At 37.8% G+C, this 20,694-nt stretch overlaps 1 protein-coding gene across 1 annotated transcript in view; it reads left to right on the forward strand.

Moving 5' to 3' along the window:
• MYO5A (myosin VA) overlaps positions 1–20,694 on the forward strand; it is a 195,255-nt gene that overhangs the window by 125,246 nt on the left and 49,315 nt on the right. The window contains exons 16-24 of the mRNA XM_069459699.1: positions 834–931; positions 2,891–2,977; positions 3,067–3,175; positions 5,799–6,010; positions 7,300–7,456; positions 10,495–10,734; positions 12,410–12,658; positions 16,681–16,774; positions 19,085–19,233. Of these exons, the coding sequence (XP_069315800.1) occupies positions 834–931; positions 2,891–2,977; positions 3,067–3,175; positions 5,799–6,010; positions 7,300–7,456; positions 10,495–10,734; positions 12,410–12,658; positions 16,681–16,774; positions 19,085–19,233 (1,395 nt within the window). The remainder of the gene's footprint in view (positions 1–833; positions 932–2,890; positions 2,978–3,066; positions 3,176–5,798; positions 6,011–7,299; positions 7,457–10,494; positions 10,735–12,409; positions 12,659–16,680; positions 16,775–19,084; positions 19,234–20,694) is intronic.

Genomic DNA, 20,694 nt, shown 5'->3' on the forward strand with positions numbered 1-20,694 from the left:
CTTCTCTCCACCCAGTTTTAGACCTGTGACTCTGCATAAGCCTTTCCCAAAATTATAGTTCTTCTAGTGCATGTCATCTCTCTTAGACCACTCCTGTCTTTGTTTTGCCTCTGTAGTTGTACAGAACATAGTTCAGCTCCCTCAGTGCAAGAACAGTGTCCTCTCCTTTCTTTGATGTCTTGTGCTCTGTGGAAGTAGGAAACATTACACATATGCTTAGTGTCTGAGCAAGGGTAGGGGCTTTGGATGGGAAGCTAAGTGCTAGTCAGCTTGTTTTCCTGTGCAAGGGACCGTGTGCCCAGGGCAGATAGGAGAAGGGACTGACATGGGTCCACAGCCTCCAGTCCAGATCCCATGTCCCTAATGGTAACTCTTCTCTGGTTGTGCTTTCCCACACTCTCACCCATCCTCTATATTCTAAGTCATCTGCTACTTTTTTCAGTATCTAACAGCAAAATTCCCACTTTATTTGATTAAATGGCCTTAATATTCTTAAAGCGAGGTTATATTGTTAGTCACATATGACTGATCTCAAGAGCTCACAGCAGGAAGCTACAGAAACCTATATTAAAAAGGGGAGTAGGGAAGAGGGGTAGGAATAGAGAAAATATATATTTAGCAGAGTAAGCACAAAAATGGTAAAGTTTAGGCAAATTTTAACTGAAAGCCCTCACATTCTTGTTTAGTAGCAGTTCCTCTTCTGAAAATGGGTCAAGTTCATAGGTGACAAAGTCATCTCCATTAGTGTCATAGGAAGAGAATTTTAAATTGTTTTATATCATCTTTGACTTTTGACAAAACCTTGATGCCCTTTTCTGCCCCTTTTCATGCAGTTCCGAAACTCCCTTCACCTGCTTATGGAGACACTCAATGCCACTACCCCTCACTACGTGCGCTGCATTAAGCCTAATGACTTCAAGTTCCCATTCACGTAAGTATTTCTCAACTACTGAATAAAAAAGTGCCCATATCTCATAAGGAGTGCCAAACCAACATAAGGAAAAAACTTGGGGTAAATCTTTATGTCTTATGGAAGGAAACTACTAATTAGTAGAATTTTTTTCAGTTTTTGTTTCCTTTTGAGAATTCGAGAACAAATTAGCAGTTAGCCTTCTGAGGATTTGACAAGTTGAGGTTAACCAAGCATTTCTAGTTTTGTGTTCTGTTTTCTGTTTTCAATTTACCTCGGTTCAAGATTTTCCAGGGCTTTTTGTTAATTTGGGTATTAGTTACAACCAGAGCAACCTTGGATAAGGCTGCTTTGGCAAAGACTTACCTGCTGCTTTTCAACTGTTGAAACCATCAGAGAATTCGTTGTTTACCAACATTTCATCCTACTTCAAATACCATGTATGAGGGGAGAATGAATCTTTCTGGAGATTTTTTTCCAAAACAGAAATATTTCTCTAATTTTAAAAGTAATATATGTACATTATAAAAACAATTTTTAGGCAATATAGAATAATATAACAACAAATGAAAAAGCATCCCTCGTACCTGGAGAGATAACTGGTATTAACTGGCATAGGTCCTTCTTGACTAACCAATATCCCTTCCTTTCCTGTTCCACGTGTGTGCTGGAGCGGGGAGGGGAGGAAGGGAGGGAAAGAGACAGACACTAACAAAGGGAAGGAACTCATGCTGTAATTGCTGTTTTGTCTCTGATTTGAACTTAATAGATTGTGGACACTTTCCATGTTAGTATATAGAAATCCACATCATCATTTTAATGACTGCAGACTATCCCATTGTATAAACATACCATCGTTTAAATTATTCCCTATTGGTAGCCATTTAGGTAGTTCCTAGAGTGCTATAATAAACATCTTTGCCAAACATTTTTGAATATTTGTCTGACTACCTCCTTAGGATAATATATTTCTAGAAGTGGAATTTGTAGGTCAAAGACAGGCACATTTACCAAATAATAACTCCCACCCCTACTCCACAGTGTATGAGTGCCCTTTTCACTAACCCCTGCCAATCCTCCTTTGGAGATTTTGCCTTAGATTGGAGGGCAGTTCTGAAAGATTGCCATCGTTCTATCCTCCTCATCACCCAGAAGTCCTTTCTGGAGGAAGTGGGAAGCAGGAAGAAGCTGCCACACCTGGGCCACTCTGCTGGACAGCCCTAGGGACCATGACCTTCCATCAGCCAACTCCATCTCCCACCACCAACAGAATACCTGAAAAGATAGCATAGGAAAAGGCTTGGATAACAGCCCAGAGCTTAACTTATGGGAGTAATACTAGCAATCATCTGGCAGAAGGGAAACCTTTCTACTTCCTCTGTTAGTATCAATTTAACTTTAAGATGCCATTTATCTAGTGAAATAAATACAAAATGTTATACAAAATTAAAATAATTTTCATTGATGTAGACACTACATAAATGCTTAGTATGTACACATTAAAGAGTTTTTAGAACACCAATACTTTCTTAAAAATATAGCTGAATGAGACATACTTCATTTGTCCTTCCTGTTAGAGAATTCTTCAGGGTTAGTCAGTCTTTATTCCAGGGGAGCTATGTGTGGTGAGCGAATGAATTCTGAGAATTTCTAGTCAGGCCAAGCCATGTAATGAGTATGGGCAAAGTGCAGGGGAATTTTGTATTTTGTTTTTTTTTAAATATGCTCAATGGACTTTCTCATGAGTTGGTGGTATGAACCACAGGTAATGTTTACAGCTCTTTATTTCTACTATTAATTGTGTCCTCCCCACTCTCATAGAGTTTTCCATTTTGATCACTGCTCCAACTTTTGAATGCTTTCTTTCCTTATTTATCCATTTTGCTCTTTGCAAAAGAATTTAAACCCAGACTGAGGAGAGTAATTTGTGGCTGCAGCTAGGTTCTTGTTGGATTACTGACTTTCCGTTTTTATGTGTAGGTTTGATGAGAAGAGGGCAGTGCAGCAACTGAGAGCATGTGGTGTCCTGGAAACCATCCGAATCAGTGCAGCGGGTTTTCCCTCACGGTGAGCCTGGCATCTTTCAGATGTAAGGGATTCTAATGGGAGAGCTTGCTAGTTCTTTAAATAAGCTGATATGGTTTTCTTTTTTACAGGTGGACTTACCAAGAATTTTTCAGCCGCTACCGTGTCCTAATGAAGCAAAAAGATGTGCTGGGTGACAGAAAGCAAACATGCAAGAATGTGTTAGAGAAACTGATAGTGGTGAGAAAGATTTCACTTACCTTTATCTGCACAGATATTGGCGAAAATCCTGTGGTTCTGACCTTTGAAAGCCCTGGGAATTTCCATGTCAGATATCAGTAATCCAAATTATTTGGGGGTGGGATAGTGGAGGGGCACACGGTCTTGGCTTACTGTGTGTAGGATGCTAGAACTAGTGAGGATGATGGTCCATTGTCAGGAAAACAGAATTTTGAGGCCTGAACCCAGACTTGAGACACATTCCTTTTAGAAAGTTTGATGATTATTAATAAAAATTTACCTAGTAATTTTTTACTTACTAGTAATTTACTTACTTACGGAAGACACCATGTCAGATGCTGTATGATTAAGAAAAAATAAGTCTTGTTCTCAGGTAATGTAGTCTTTCTTGGAAAATAATGCATTTTAAAGATAAGTATAATATACCTTAATGTCTATATCAAATGCTGGGTGAGTGGGATAAGAAATCAGAGGAAGGCAAAGCCACATCTAGCTATGGGTAGGAGAATAATTTCATTGAAAGAGTTATGTTTTGAGTCAGGCCCTGAAGAATGGATAAGATTGTACAAAAATGGAAGGAGGCAGGGCATGGTGGCTCACCCCTTAATCCCAGCACTTTATGAGGCCGAGGTGGGAGGATCACTTGAGCCGAGGAGTTTGAGACCAGCCTGGGCAATATAGTGAGACCCTATCTCTACCAAAAAAAAAAAGGCCAGGCGTGGGTGGACACATGCCTTTAGCCCCACCTACTTGGGAGGCTAAGATGAGAGGATCACTTGAGCCCAGGAATTCAAGGCTACAGTGAGCTATGATTAGGCCACTGCACTCTTGCCTGCATGATAGAGCAAGACCTTGTCTCAGAAAAGGGAAAAAAAAAAAATGGAAATAGAATATTGTAAGGAGCAAGGTGTGAAGAAGTAGGAAAGCATAGGATTCACTTAGAAAACAGCAGCTTTTGCAGTGTGAGATTTGTGTATAGGACAGTAGAAAATGGTTAGGAAATGTAGGTTAGAGTTATAAAGAGTCTAATATATCAGGCCTTGGGAGTTCTCAAACTTTGCTGTGCATCAAAATAACCTGGAGGTCTTATAAAAACACAGATTGCTGGGCCCCTCCATCAGAATTTCTGATTCAATAGATCTGAGATGGGCCCGATAGTTTGCACTTCTAACAAATTCCCAGATGATGCTAATGCTGTCTGAGGACTGACTACATTTTGAGAACTACTTATCTAGGTCTCAGAGAATTTAAAATTCACAAAACATTTAAAAAAATATATTTTCATTTGTTTAGCACTAGTCTGGATAAATTACCTCTCTCTGAGGTAATTAATGATGATTACTCACTATTAACTAAATGTAGTACCCCTTCTTTGGTAATGATATTTTTTTCTTTGAAAGAGCTAAGGCCATTTTCTTAGTAATATTAACAAAACAAAAAACTACTGCTTTTTGAGTTTGGCCCAACTCCCTTCTAAGTTGGGTTCAGATGGAATGTAGAGCAGAAAGTAAGAATGGCGCTACCCCTGGCCTCCTCACCCAGGCCACTACAGCCCGGACGGGGCTTTGCAGGGAATTTAAGCAGAGGAGGCTGAGAGGTGGAGGCAAGGTTGGTGTGGGGTAGAATGGGGGAAGCTGAGGTGAGAAGGTGCTCGGTGGGGAGCGAACCACTTTCTAGCTAGGGTTCCTATACAAACTTGATTGATTTAAATTGAAATAATTTTAGATTTTTTAGATATATGTGGAGGTTTCTGATTCTGGTTTCATGTACAAGGTAGGAGATACCTGCTTACAGTGAAAAGTGATTTTCTCTGTTTTTGCTTAGAATTTTAGATCACAGTAGTGATTATTATACATAAATTCCATTCTTTTGATATGAGAATGGTTAATAATTTGCATGCTTCTGTATAAGGTGAATCACAGTGCAGTAGAAAGATGCATGTATGTCTGTGTTTATGGCTCAACTCTGCTTATGCTAAAAAGTCAATATGTAATATCAGTGATTATGTTTTTATAAAAGGAGTTTGAAATTTGTAGGGCTTTAGACACATTTATAGGGTTTTGTTTGTTTGTTTTCAGATACTGTTGATAAAGCCAAGAGATTAGTGTTTAGAAACTTAATTCCTTGGATGGATACCCAAGAATTTTTTTGTTTTTGTTTTTTTTAATTTTATCTCGTGTGCATTTCTTCCTTCTTTATTCTTCACACTGGTGTTTTTGTCCCTTCAGCTTTCTCATGGAATATACAGCCTGATGTTATCCTTACAGCCTGGGTCAGTCAGAGAGAGTGTCAGCATCTCCATTCCCTTGAGATGTTTAAAATACAAACAAGCAAATAATAGCTGCCTATAACCCACAACCAAGTTTTGGGCCTCAGATAATAATTCCAGGTAGAATAATTCTGGACAATAACTCTTAAACTGCAGTTTTCCTTAAAATCCCTTCTATTTGCTCAACTTGCATAGGATCAGAAATATGGCTCCATTAGTTAATTGCGACGTAGCCAAAGATTTAGCTAATAGATTCATCCCTTTACTGACTCTGCTTTTAGACATATTTTTTTCTCTTTTAAATTTCATGTATATGGTCATTATTTCTGAGTATACAATTTCTTCCAAAAATAGGACCAGGACAAATACCAGTTTGGTAAGACAAAAATCTTTTTCCGTGCTGGTCAAGTGGCCTATCTAGAAAAATTGAGAGCGGACAAACTGAGGGCTGCCTGCATCCGGATCCAAAAGACCATCCGAGGGTGGCTGCTGCGGAAGAAGTTCCTACGCATGCGCAGGGCGGCCATCACGGTGCAGAGATACGTGCGGGGCTACCAGGCCCGATGGTACGTCTCCTGGGACCTGTGCACTCTAGCTCACAGGCCCCTATGGTTAGGGTGCCTGTCTAACTCATTGTCCAACTCGGACAGTTTTGAGTGGTCACCCTACTAGATAGGGCAACACTCACCCTTCTTAGTTCCCAGGGAAAACAAATTAACTCATAAGATAGCTAAATATAATAAAATTTCACTCACCCTTATGAGTGATTCAGATTCATCCTCAAAAATTTATAAATTGCTATTTATGTCTTAAGAATTTTTTATTTTTTATACTCTTATATAGGACTTGAAGAAGTCATATATAAATTAAAACAGTCATGAATATGAGCTAGTTAAGAATGATTCCATTGAGGAGTTTTGGAGAGCAATTAACTGAGAGGTTCTGGGAGAGAATTACATTTTAGTGTGATTACATATTAGGATGATTTTAATTTAGAAGTATAAGTAGAAATGCATTAATGATGAACTTATACTCTAGGCCGGGCGCGGTGGCTCACGCCTATAATCCTAGCACTCTGGGAGACCGAGGTGGGCGGATCCTTTGAGCTCAGGAGTTTGGGACCAGCCTGAGCAAGAGTGAGACCCCGTCTCTACTAAAAATAGAAAGAAATTATATGGACAACTGAAAATATATATATGTAAAGTTAGCCGGGCATGGTAGTGCATGCCTGTAGTCCCAGCTATTCGGGAGGCTGAGGGAGTAGGATCGCTTGAGCCCAGGAGTTTGAGGTTGCTGTGAGCTAGGCTGATGCCACGGCACTCTAGCCCGGGCAACAGAGTGAGACTCTTGTCTCAAAAAAAAAAAAAAAAAAAGAACTTATACTCTAAGGATAGCATTTATACTCTAACGGATAGATCCAGAAGAAATATGGTACATTAACAATAGCTAGATCCAAGAAAGCTGGTGACAAGTAAGTATGGGATTACTATATACACCAGTCTGCTATGTAAAGGGACACTGCCTGGGGTAATGAGTCCTGTCCTAGAAAGAATGAGCTTTTATGAACTTTACTTTCTTTCTTGTAAAATCTGGCAATATGGACCATCCCACTTTTCAGGGTTAGGGAAGGCTCAAATGAGATAATGAATGCAAAAATACCTCGGGAAACTATAAATTGCTGTACAAATATAAGTAAATATAAATGTTGATTTTTACATACACGTTATTAGAATAATACAATGGAGGTACTACTTCTTATGCCTAAGACATTGACACTCTAAAGTTTCTACAATGTAAGAATACGTTCCTGCATTTTTCTGATTACTGACAATGCGCCACTACCTTCTTTGACCAGCTATGCTAAGTTTCTGCGTAGAACCAAGGCAGCAACCATCATTCAGAAGTACTGGCGCATGTATGTGGTCCGCAGGAGGTACAAGATCAGACGAGCTGCCACTATTGTTCTTCAGTCTTATTTACGAGGCTACTTGGCCAGAAATAGGTATCGCAAGGTGAGGCATTGTTTTCAACTTTGTTTATTCATTCCATTAACATTAGGCAAATTCCATTTCTGTACAAAGTACCACAGGGGCTACAGTGGATGTAGGAGCTGTATGGAGACAACCAGCAATTGAAATGTATTTTAAAATATTAAATAATTATATATATATTTTTAACAGGACAATGGAAAAAAAATTTACCGTGATGAAAAGGAAATAAATTATACCATTAATGTGGTTAAAACTGTATTGACAAGGATATGATGCTCCAAAAGTTTTGTATCTAGCAATAATTAACGTGACTGTAGATAATGAGTCACCAGATTAGTTGTAATCATTACCTGTGACAGTTGATGGAAGATTTTTAATCTCCGTCATTTTGGCAAGGTTACCTTCCCGTTTTCCTCAGTACTCTTCTTAGGAACATCTGAACTGGGTTTTGAGTCCATTGGTCCAGCAGTAGCTGTCTCTGGCCAGTTCAGGCTCCCACTGTGACTAGATGCAATGGGAGTGGCAGGTTAGAGGCTTGCTCACATATAGGCCAGTAGCCACCTCATTAACGCTCCTTCTAGCTGTATTTCAGGTCCAAGTTTCCCCTTCATGGGTTTGTTGGTAGGGGGCATAGGTCTTAAAGAGGGTACAGGTGTTGTTTAATTTCTCTGACTCACTGATGGAAACGAAATTGAAAATGGAAGCTCTGATCATATGCTGTTTCCACTTGACTAAAATTACAAAAATGGAACAATGTCCAAAGTTACATGGGGAGAAGTAAATGGAACAGAAAAATTGACATTAATAGCTTTGCCACTGTGTGCTTCTTGAGGTTTAAAGTCTAAAAGCCTTCAGTTTACCAGCACTAAATCTCATCCAGTTGCTCCTTAGTCAACTGGATAAGACAAAGGCCTCCCTCGGGATTGTGATGTTCAGTGAGAGTTTAGAACTCCCAACCTCAGTGCAGCGTGATGCAGTGGCTGCACTTAATGAGAGCTGAAAGCTGCCTTAGCATTCGAAAAACAGTCCCAAAGGCAGGCTTGAGTTGGCTGAAGATACTGTTCAGGTCTCCTGAACACCTATGTTTATTTTGTATCTGATGGTCTAAAACTTAACTACTGATTTCTTATCTGTATCTTCGAGGAGGGCACTTTTTTAATTGTTTTGTTTTCAGGTATATAACCTGAAAATAGGAATTATTCTTTTAATGATTTTATTAAACTGCTATCTATTTGGATAGATGGTTGCAGAGATTTTTACATCTTAAAAGTTTGGTAAGAGATACTTTGTGTCAATTTGTGATCATCGCTAATAAGTACTTAAGTGCATGACATTTAAACATCATTTAGATCATACAGGAGTTATTTCATAATATCACATACTTAGAAGGAGTTCAAGATGTTTCTAGTTCAACCTTTCTTCAAATTCAAGAATTTCTTCTCCATCTTTCCTAGAAAATGTATACAATCTCTTCTTGATAGTCTTTAGCAATAAAAGAAATTCATCTCATAAGGCAACTTTTTTGGTGTAAGTTATTTATAAGTTTAGGGGAATATCATGATTTGTTTAGAAAATATAACATCAAAAGTAAGATTTGTTTATTTCACATCTTCTTACTTTTAGCTTTCCTTTGAAAGTCCCATCCCTCCCACCCTGAAATCCCTTAAGTGGATTCCTGCTACATTTGAAACAGCAATGGAAAATCCTAAGATGGTATTCTCAAATATGGCAAACAAGAGTGTCATCTTTTTGTTTTGGGGAAGTAAATCAATAATCAGTAACAAACTTTATAGTACCCCAAGAGTTAGACTCCATGGTCAGTTTGCTGCCCACACCCACATCCTCGTGCACAGGCCTAATGCACTGTGAGGTGGTGTCAGCAGCAAGGGTGGAGGGGAAGTCTTTTATTCACAGGGTGCCTGGTTCTGTTGATTTTATAGAGGATCACCTGTTGCTAAGAGAAATCATACACCAATAAGAAACCTAATATATTTTTTCTTTTTTTTTTTTGAGTATATGTATTTAACCGTTATTTACTGTATAATAATTTTTATGAAGTTTTCGTGAAGTACAAATTCATTAACAGCTGACTTTACAGAGTATAATTGCTAGTAATTCACATCATAGAATAAAATGTACAGAATTGTCATAAAAATGTATCTACATTTACTTCACTTCTACTTTTGAAGTACTATGGGTTGTTTCGGTTACATAATTAAAGGAAAACATGTTTGCAGAGTCTGCAGCCTACAAATTCAAAACAAGTTATTATTTATTCAGCTCCCAGTGATTGCACACATTTGACCCTAAATGACAAAGTAAATGAAAGCTCTTTTTCAAAGTAATACAATCAGTTCAAAAAATATTGTGCTAATAAAGTTATACATTCTAATTGAAAGATTGATGGCAATCCATTTAGTTGTTACTAGGTTATTTGTGACAGATGCAGAGTAACCTCATTACCGTCAGAATTGTGATGACTTGTAGCTGAAGAGAGGAATAAAGCTTTAAACCATTGTCACAGTCCATTTCCAAAATGTATTCAGAAGAAGATTTAAAAGAAAATATATGATCATTAAATATAAGTTTGAATTGGTTACCTAAGAGTGTTATTATAGAAGCAATGAAGTAATCATCTGTTTGATCCCTAATTGGCCTACTTAAAATCACAAATCAGATTTACAAATTCCAATTTATTTTTTTTTAATCTTTATCTGTTTATTTATTTTTCTTTTGGTAATTTGGTGCTTTTTATTTAGACAGCTTCCAACTATATACTCTGTTTAGAATCATACATATAACATGTGAATATAACACATATTGTTATGTGTTTCTCAAATCACCTTCTATAGGCTACTTTTCAAATCATTTTTAAATAATTTTGTACCTTTATATAATATATCTGTGATACGTATAATCCACATAATACATTGTGGATTCAACTTTTGTGTCTTTTCCTTTAGGTCATGTGTAGATTCTTAGCCTGACATAGGTTGATAAAGTTGAACTTTGAGTCCAGTCCAGTGTCTGACATTACTTGCCCTTACCCTTTTCTGCAGATACTCCGTGAGCACAAAGCAGTCATCATTCAGAAGTGGGTCCGGGGCTGGCTGGCTCGCACACACTACAAGAGGAGCATGCATGCCATCATTTACCTTCAGTGCTGCTTCCGGCGGATGATGGCCAAGCGTGAGCTAAAGAAGCTCAAAATTGAGGCTCGCTCTGTGGAGCGCTATAAGAAGCTCCACATTGGCATGGAGAACAAGATCATGCAGCTACAGCGCAAAGTCGATGAGCAGGTGCGTTTTAAAACAGAGCCCTAAAAGTGGAGCATGCCTGAAGAAATCCACTGCAATTGCCTTCAATATTGTTTCTCCTTGACTTTACCCTTCAGTCTTAGCAAAAAGTAAAATAATGATGGTAATGAGCATGGAAATGATGAGTTTATAAGTTAGATTACAATGGTAAGGACTAAGGCGGAAATTATTTTTGAGAGCATGGTTCAAATTTACCCATGCTCCAAACCTTTATGATCAGGAGTCATATTGTACTTTGAAGAGCTCTATCACCATTATTATTTATTTGCATTTGGTATTGTGTTCATTTTACAGATGAGTTTAGCATTGAAATGGCAAAAGAAACATGAAGATGTTCATGCTTCTAAGAAACTTGCAGTCTATTTGCAGAGATATAAGTTTGATTACTTAGAGGTAGTTAGTAGGTAATATTTTAGTACATGAAAATGATATAAAGGTAATTAAGAATATACAGGCCGGGCACAGTGACTCACGCCTGTAATCCTAGCACCCTGGGAGGCCGAGGTGGGAGGATCGCTCGAGGTCAGGAGTTCGAGACCAGCCTGAGCAAGAGCAAGACCCCATCTCTACTACAAAATAGAAAGAAATTATCTGGACAACTAAAAATATAATTAGCAGGGCATGATGGCGCATGCCTGTAGTCCCAGCGACTCGGGAGGCTGAGACAAAAGGATTGCTTAAGCCCAGGAGTTTGAGGTTGCTGTGAGCTAGGCTGAAGCCATGGCACTCTAGCCAGGGCAAAAGAGCGAGACTGTCTCAAAAAAAAAGAAAAAAAGAATATACAGGCCGGGCGTGGTGGCTCACGCCTGTAATCCTAGCACTCTGGGAGGCCGAGGTGGGCGGATCGTTTGAGCTCAGGAGTTCGAGACCAGCCTGAGCAAGAGCGAGACCCCATCTCTACTAAAAATAGAAAGAAATTATATGGACAGCTAAAAATATATATAGAAAAAATTAGCCGGGCATGGTGATGCATGCCTGTAATCCCAGCTACTCGGGAGGCTGAGACAGGAGGATCCTTTGAGCTCAGGAGTTTGAGGTTGCTGTGAGCTAGGCTAACGCCACGGCACTCACTCTAGCCTGGGCAACAGAGTGAGACTCTATCTCAAAAGAAAAAAAAAAAAAAAAAAAAGAATATACAAATACTAAGGAGGGCAAAGAAAAACAGGGATCAGAATGAAATGGTACTCATCAGAAAGATTTTCTGAGTGGGAGTGGGAAATTTTGAGGTAGTAAACAAAAATTTGTAAAAAACTTGTGGTTTTTGAGGCCATTTTATCATTCTTGTGCATCACTTACTAGTATTTGGTTTTTGCAGCACTTTGATCTATTTTCAAAAGCAAGTATAGATTCTCCTGCTTTGTATTAAGAATCAGGAAATGAAGAATTTACTATGTAACTCACCTTGTGACTATGAAAAATCATATCAGTATTACTCATCATGTAAAGCAAAATTAATTGTGCCTATTTTCTTCTCTGTTTGTGTCATCAAGAGGGTATTGGTTGTGTTCTTACAAATGTTGTGGTTAGTATTTTGGTTAGATACTATATCAACACTATTATGATATAGCATGAATATGATGAATAAGCATGATTTTCTTACTAAATACATTTGATGATGTGTATACTTACTTATTGTCACTTATGTGTGTGTTTAAAGAACAAAGATTACAAATGCCTCATGGAGAAACTAACCAATCTGGAAGGAATCTACAACTCTGAGACTGAGAAACTACGAAGTGACTTAGAACGTCTTCAACTAAGTGAAGAAGAAGCTAAGATCGCCACTGGGCGGGTCCTTAGTCTACAGGAAGAAATTGCTAAGCTCCGGAAAGACCTGGAACAGACTCAGTCAGAGAAAAAATGCATTGAGGAACGTGCAGATAGGTACAAACAAGAAACAGAGCAGGTAGGATATATGTCCATATCCCTATCCTTACACAGAGGAAATATGCTGTCATTTTGACCTGGTCCATGTTCTTCAATGTCTGTTTTAATCAAAGATATAATACAAATTTCCATTGGTTTACTGTTTCCCAAGTATTTCTCCCACATGATCAATGAGTGGGCTGTAGGTCTTTTGGCAGAACCTTTGACTAACGAGGCAAAGCAGTATTTTAAGAAGAGAGTTAGTGGCCAAGTACCTACTGCATGTTCTTTTTTTAAAACATGTTGGCCTGAATGGAGTATAGATTCCTTTTTTCCAGTAGGGTTAATGTGATTAAGAAGCAAGTCAAACAATGAACTGTTAATATCTGATAGTTGTGATCATTAAGGTTATATTAAGAAGTCCAAGCAGGAGAAATCCAAATGTCTGCATGATGATCATGGCTAAGAGCTGCTATGCAGGTAGAACCCACCACGATGCAAAAAAAAAAAAAAAAATGCTTACAAATTGATCAGTGCTTCAATGCTACAAATTTGTATTAACTTATATCAAAACTTTATTAAGTACAGAAAACATTAACATTCTCAAGTAGTAATGAGAGGTACTGTTAAAATATAAAAGTACCTCAACATTAGGTTTACTGAAAAAAAAGTTATTGGTTTTCAGAAATTCCACTGGTATTACCATCTTTAAATGAAAACAGAGTCGACTGTGTCAGCTGTAACTGCTGGCAAGCTTTCTGTGCTGACTTCTGAATGCTAACAGCGCATGTGCAGAGAGAACCGTAGTGAGAACTTAGATGCAGTTCATTTAGAACAGAGTAGCTAGTAAAATTGCAATCCCTCCATGGTATTCAGAGTCCCAATAAAATAATTCCTTCTGTATCTCTGGTAGGTCTGGACTCTGTGTGTAGAAACAACCATGCCACTATGTAATGTTTTCCTTTTTAATGTGTTGCTGTTTTGACATGGCAAAAGTGTTCTCTCTGAATTTCAATGTGCATTCTAAGGGATATTCTTAAATTTTTAAGATCTTTTTTCTTCCTTTAAGTCTCCTGAGTCTACAGAAGCTTTCTAGATTCCTCTGAATGTGTAGAGTATTTAAGCTTGATAGAAAGAGTATCTTTCCCTCTACAAAGCCAAGTTCTTGCCTTTTTAGTCTAATAGAGTAGTATATAACAGATTCAGAGTGCTCCTTTCATTTTGTTTCATTATCTTCTACTTTCCACAGGGAAAGCTGTATGTACTACCGTTAATCCTTGTGAAGGAATGTAGGGATGGGGGAGGAAGGAAACTATTTTACTGTGACAGCCAACTTCATGGTCAGAAAAGTGACATTCCCAGTCAGCCTGATCAAGGAGCCCAGAATTTACTAGAGCTATGGTTCTTAATCAGGAGCGTGTATCAGAATCTGCTGGAGAGTTTTTAAAAAAGGGATCTACCTGAGCTCTCAGAGTGCGGGCCAGGCATGTGTATTTTGAAGAAGCGCCACAGGTGACTGATTGCACACCCCTGCCGAAGAGAAGCTTCTCTTCAGAGCCTGTGGAGAACTCCGGCTTTTTTACTGAGAATAGGTGTTAAGGCCCTCTCAGTACAGAGGGAAGAGACTGAACCATCAGAAGGCTTACCTTCTGGACTGACTCCTGCTGTGGCACTGTGTTGTTATCTAACTATCTTGGCCTCCAGGGATCCTTTAGTCACAGAGCCCTCTTTCCCTGTCTCTGAACCCCTGACATGATGAGAGATTTGCCTGCCATCTTTCTCTTTATTATTAAAGCTCTCACTCAGAGTTCCTTGTACTTATGCTTAGAGAAAGGATTTCCGATTTCACTCATTGCAAACACATATTTTATTCCAAAGATGAACTGAGTAAATTATGTACTTTGCAAAGTTACCTTTTGATTTTTGCTTCCTGTAAATCCTGATCCAGTCAGAAACTAGAAAGTTAAGGGTCAGTGCTTTTTTTTAAACTTGTGGCAAAATACACATAACATAAAATTTACCACTTTCACTATTTTGAAGTGTACAGTTCTGTGATATTAAGTATATTGACATTGCTGTAAGGTCAAAACTCTTAAAAGGAGATGAAAGGAAAACTGTTTTTTCAAGACTGACAGCAGGGAGTGTCAGGTCTTCAGTGAATTTCCCAAACTAAAACACCCTCATATCCTTCTTAACCTCCTTGATCTCTCCGCTTGAATCATGGGTACACATAAGCTTTGTGTTAAGGTGCTCAGATGAGAAGGTAATATCATTGCTTCAAGAGTAAATGATGACTAGATGCCAGGAAATTGCTAAATGTTTAAGGTACAAAGTAAAACACCACCACCACCATTCTTGTCCTCTAGGAATTTCTAGTCTATTCTGGAAGACAGAAAAGTAAAGCATTTATAAGGGCTGTAAGAGGCATATATAGGGTCTTGCAGTAGCCCAGAGATAAAAACATCTCATTGGAGGGAGTTTCCAGGAAGGCTCTCTGGAGGGGATAATACTGGAGCCAAGTTTGAAGGGTGACTAGACACAACTTGGCAAAGACATGAGGTAAGAAATGGTGGAAGCAAGAAGAAACTGCTGCGTGGTCTCTTAACAGTCAGGCTTCTTTGTTACAGAATGACCTTTTTTCCTTTGGGTATATGCCCAGTAATGGGATTGCTGGGTCAAATGGCAGGTCTACTTGAATCTGTTTAAGATACCTCCATAATGCTTTCCACAGGGGTTGCACTAGTTTGCAGTCCCACCAGCAGTGTGTTAGTGTTCCTGTCTCTCCACACCCACGCCAACATGTGTTGTTTTGGGTTTTTTTGATAAAGGCCATTCTCACTGGGGTTAAGTGATATCTCATTGTGGTTTTGATTTGCATTTCCCTGATGATTAGAGATGTTGAACACTTTTTCATATGTTTGTTAGCCATTTTTATATCTTCTTTTGAAAAATTTCTATTCATGTCCTTTGCCCACTTTTTGATAGGGTTGCTTGATTTTTTCTTGCTGATTTTCCTGAGTTCTAAATAGATTCTTGTTATCAGTCCTTTATCTGATGTGTAGTATGCAAAAATTTTTTCCCATTCTGTAGGTGATCTGTTTATTCTCTGGACTGTTTCTTTGGCTGTGCAGAAGCTTTTTAGTTTAATCATGTCCCATTCATTTATTTTTGTTGCTGCTGTGATTGCCTCTAACAGTATATCTTGTTAGATACAGTATGTCCTCATAATGTATACATTATTTCTTGTACAATGATATGAAATAATATGGGAAATATTCATGATAAATTATTAAGTGAACAGTGCAAGTTAAAAACAATAGTTTCATATTTTTTTCCCCACCCCCCCTTTCCCGAGTCAGCACCTTCAAGTGTTACCACTCCCCAAACGGTGTGCAATGCACTCATTGTGTAGGCATACCCCCATCCCCTCCCCCACCCCCCACCTCAGTCTGATGTCCAATTGGTGTCATTCCCAGATTTGTATTTAGGTGATGATCAGGGAAACCAATTTTCTGGTGAGTACATGTGATGCTTGTTTTTCCATTCTTGGGATACTTCACTTAATATAATGGGTTCCAACTCTCTCCAGGAGAACCATAGAGATGTCGTATCTTCATCATTCCTTATAGCTGAGTAATATTCCATGGTATACATATACCACAGCTTACTAATCCAATCATGTATTGATGGGCATTTGGGTTGTTTCCACATCTTTGCTATTGTGAATTGTGCTGCTATAAACATTTGGGTACACGTTAGACTCTTTGATTCTGTAAAACTAAATTGAAAAAAAAAAAATAAAAAAAAATAAAAAAAAATAAAAAAAGAATAATAACCTGTTTTAAAATGTAGGAATGCTGAGTCTAAGGAAACTGGTCACATAACCAAATCTTTTAAAGAAAAATTTTGTAATGTATTTTTCTTAGATGAAGTAGGGTTTACTGAAAGCTTTTTTGATGACATCTGAGATAGTTAATAAATTATAGTCCAAAAAAAAAAAAAAAAACAGTCAGGCTTCTTCTGTCCGTTAGCACCATCTCAGTTTATTGTTTCATTTTATAGCTGGTATCAAATCTGAAGGAAGAAAATATTTTGCTGAAGCAGGAAAAAGAAACCCTCAATCACCGCATTGTGGAGCAGGCTAAGGAGATGACAGGTAAGGCTCATGTGAGCCCAAACCACTGTAGCCAGCCAAACTCTTAGCAAAGTTTTGTAAGTTACAACATTATTTTATGAGTTACAGCATTGCTTAGAGCTTAAATATTTTAAAAAGTTGAAGCTGTCCTCAGTAAATATACAAAATTTCAAGAGGCAAGAGTTCCAAATATTTTGGTTGAGTTAGTTGGTGAACTTGTAAATCTGATCTCTCTATGTACAGCTGCGAGCTCATGTTCAGTCAAATGTCATATGTAATTTTTTAAGAAATTAATTTGTCCTTCATGTATGGCTTATAGGATTCCTATCGATTTAATAAGAATTCTTGAGCTAATATGTGTTTGTATGTATATATTGTTTTTACTTATTTATTTTTTTGCTAAACCCAACAGATGTTACTCTTTTAAGATTCACCATTCTTTGCCACCAATCTAAAAAAAACACTCTAAATTTTTGAATAGAAAACTAACTAGATGTGAGCATTTATTCTACTTGCTGTTTGTTGGGTAGATTAGAATGGTGATAAATTTACAAAAAAAAATCCATATATATATATGTATATACATATATATATATAAATGGGATGAAAAGATACAGATCTAAACTACAGTAATTCATGGTAGAAATGGAAGAGATGGGTTGGAATGAGAATATGTGAAAATAATCAACAGAATGTTATCATTTTTATATGGTATTCAGAAAAGACAAAAATATTCTAAAGTTTTAAGATGAAGTACCAAAACAATGATGGTGTATTATTAGTAATGAGGAAATTGAGAAAAAAAGTACCTGTTCATGAGACAAATTATTGAGATCAGTTGTTAGAGTGCTAAGTTTTGAATGTCAGTTAGGGCCTTACCATGGAGGTGTTCCAAAAGCAAATCCAGGTTAAAGATCAGAGAGAAAATAAGAAATGAGCCTGCAGGTGCCCATTAAAACTGTGGTGGTGAGAGAGCCCTCTGTGCTTTTCCCCATACTGCCCCCTCCCTCCCAGTTGAAGGAGATGATGTAACAGCAAGAAAACAAAACCTGGAATTAATGAACGTACTAAGGGATAAGGTGAAGAAAAAGAAGGCAGAAAAGAAAATTAAGAAAGGAAGTAGAAAACAGAGTCACTGAAGACCTGGAAAAAAGGCTTCTAGGATGCAGAATGTGAAGGAAGGATACAGAATGCTGAGAATCTTCTAGGGAAATACAAAATGTTATTTGAAATTGAACTATATAAGAACAAAGAAATAACATGAATTTGCCTAGGGAAAATTTCTTGGTAGTCTTGGAGAAGCTTCTGCAAACTGGTGAGAATAAAAGGCAATTTGCAGAATGTTTTAGAAGAAATTCTTTCATTCATTCATTGACAAATTACGAAAGCCCTACTTTAGGGAAGCACTGTGGTGGGCACCAGGGAAGCAGTTCTGACAAGACACTGGCAGCCCTTGCCTTGTGGTGCTGACAGAGAAAGGAATGGTGAAGCAATAAAGCAGGCAGAGCAGTTAAGATTTAGCCACAAAATATAAGGATAACATGGAGTATAGTGGTAGGAAGCTTAATGTTATAAATGTGACTGGTTGGCTCATGGAGTTAAAACATATAGCCAAGATTTGAGGCTTTGATTTTGCTTTATCTGCAGTCGGGGGCTAATCTCCAATCTCCAGACTGTGTCCTAGCCAAATGCAAGCTATTGCAACTGAGAGGGCAGAGTGGGGTGGGCGAGTAGAAAAGCCAGGGTTTCCCCAGCAGCACGTAGGGAATGAACAAGAAGTGCACAAGTCAGATGACCAGGCCTGAGCATTTTATCTGGTTAGAAATGGGGAAGTAATAGGACAGCAAGGGAGTTCAAAGTACTAGAAAATTATAAGATAGAACCATGGGACTAAGATGAACTGAGAGAGGCTCTGTAGAGTAGGACAGCCAGGTCCACTGAAAACTTGCCATTCCCTTGAAAAATACCTCTGGCTTTTTGAGAAAGTACAATAATTTGTACAAAAGAATTTTATGAATACCACTGGAATAAAAAATATATATACTTAATAGTTACTAGACAGTGACTAGGAAGTTTTTCAAGGATGTGCTATAACCAGTATATGAACTAGTGGGACTAAGGCTGTAGTATATGGAAGAACTTAGTAGTTGACTGTATTTCCTTTTTTAGCCATATTTTTCCTTTCCCTACATTCACTAAGATACTCTTCATAGATCATAGTGGTGCTAAATTAAAATCCCCTGCAGAGAAACTAGAAGTTAGTGTACATGTTTATGTTCTTGCACTCTGTGGAGCCATCTTTGGTATGCATATCCCTCTTCTTTCTTTCAGAAACTATGGAGAAGAAGTTAGTAGAAGAAACAAAACAACTAGAACTTGATCTTAATGATGAAAGGTTGAGATATCAGAACCTTCTGAATGAATTCAGTCGCCTAGAAGAACGATATGATGATCTCAAGGAAGAGATGACTCTGATGGTGGTGAGTCAGACACTTTATTTTTCCTGAGATGGGGCCTCACTTTGTGGCCCAGGCTGGTGTTGAACTCCTGGGCTAAGCAATCATCCCACCTCAGCCTCTTGAGTAGCAGGGACTACAGGTACACAATATCACACCCAGCTACTTTTTACCTTAAATGAAAAACTTTAAAGATATACAAAAGTAAATAGAATAAGTAGAATGAACTTCCATATCCTCCATGTACCCATCACCCAATTCCAATATGGTCAACACATCTCTACCTCCCATTCCACACCCCACTCCATACAATGGATTGGATTATTTTAAAGCAAATCCCAGAAATCATATAACTTTATTCACAAGGACTTCAGTAAAGTCAAACACTTTAAAGACTGGACTATAAGGTAGTATAATGTCAATACAGATGGATTTTGTTTTATATATCAAATGGCTTAAAGTAAAATTTGCATATAAAGCAAATATTTATATAATTGAGTATTTCCTCTGCTGGTTCTTATCATTATTTCGAAGATATATTCCTATAAAAAGGAAATTCAGACTCTATTTATAATAAATTATCTTATCTATTCCAAGAACTCTTCTGCATTCGCCATTGTACCTTTTGTCCTGTAGTTTGCACACACTCCCTGTTCTGCTTATCCTGCTATCAGGAAACAAAGAGTTCCCTAGCTCTCTTATTTGCTACAAGTGTTAGCCTTAAAGGTAACCTAATGGTACTGATGGCCAGAACTGTTCTGAAATAATCTCTTATAAAAAGCAAGATAATTCAATTTCTGTGGGGTAGAATATTTGCTTCAAATTTTGCTTCTATCTGGATCTGCTGACAAAGTTCTTTAAAATGTGACACTTAAAAAGTCAAAATACAAAAGGTTTTGTAACACAAAAGAAATGCTCCCATCATCTTTCAGATGAGAAAATCTTGTCTAAAAGAGGTTAAAAAGCTAACATAAATCTCATGGTGGAGTATTATTTCAAACCTCACTACTCTACCCTGATTCATATGTGATGACGAAGACAAATTAGAAGTAGAAGAGCAAGTCACTGTTATCCATATAATTGACAAGTCTAAGGACCCTTGTCAAGCCTTTCTTCCTTGATTGCTAAACTGCATTTGGCCCCATTGAAACCTTTTCTCCTTCACATTCTGTACTTCTTAACTTCACATTCTGTACTTCTGTAACTTTCTCTAGCATCCTTTTCTTCTCCTTCAACACTCATGTTCCTCATGTTCCATTCTTCTGTATATTTTTATTCACTCTATTTACTAGATAACCATGCCAACATTTATAGTTTATCTGTGTTTCAGTTATAGTTAGAGCTAAGCTTTGTATCCCACTGGATGTTTCTCAGGCCCCTAGTTATTTGGGATATTAATAAGTAACATTGGAAAAGAAATGATTCTGAGGTCAAATAAATGTGGTAATCAACCAGGTTAAACAGAGACAAACAGATTTTTCTTGT

The sequence above is a fragment of the Eulemur rufifrons genome, chromosome 2 (genome assembly GCF_041146395.1).
Source record: "Eulemur rufifrons isolate Redbay chromosome 2, OSU_ERuf_1, whole genome shotgun sequence".
Classification (NCBI taxonomy): Eukaryota; Metazoa; Chordata; class Mammalia; order Primates; family Lemuridae; genus Eulemur; species Eulemur rufifrons.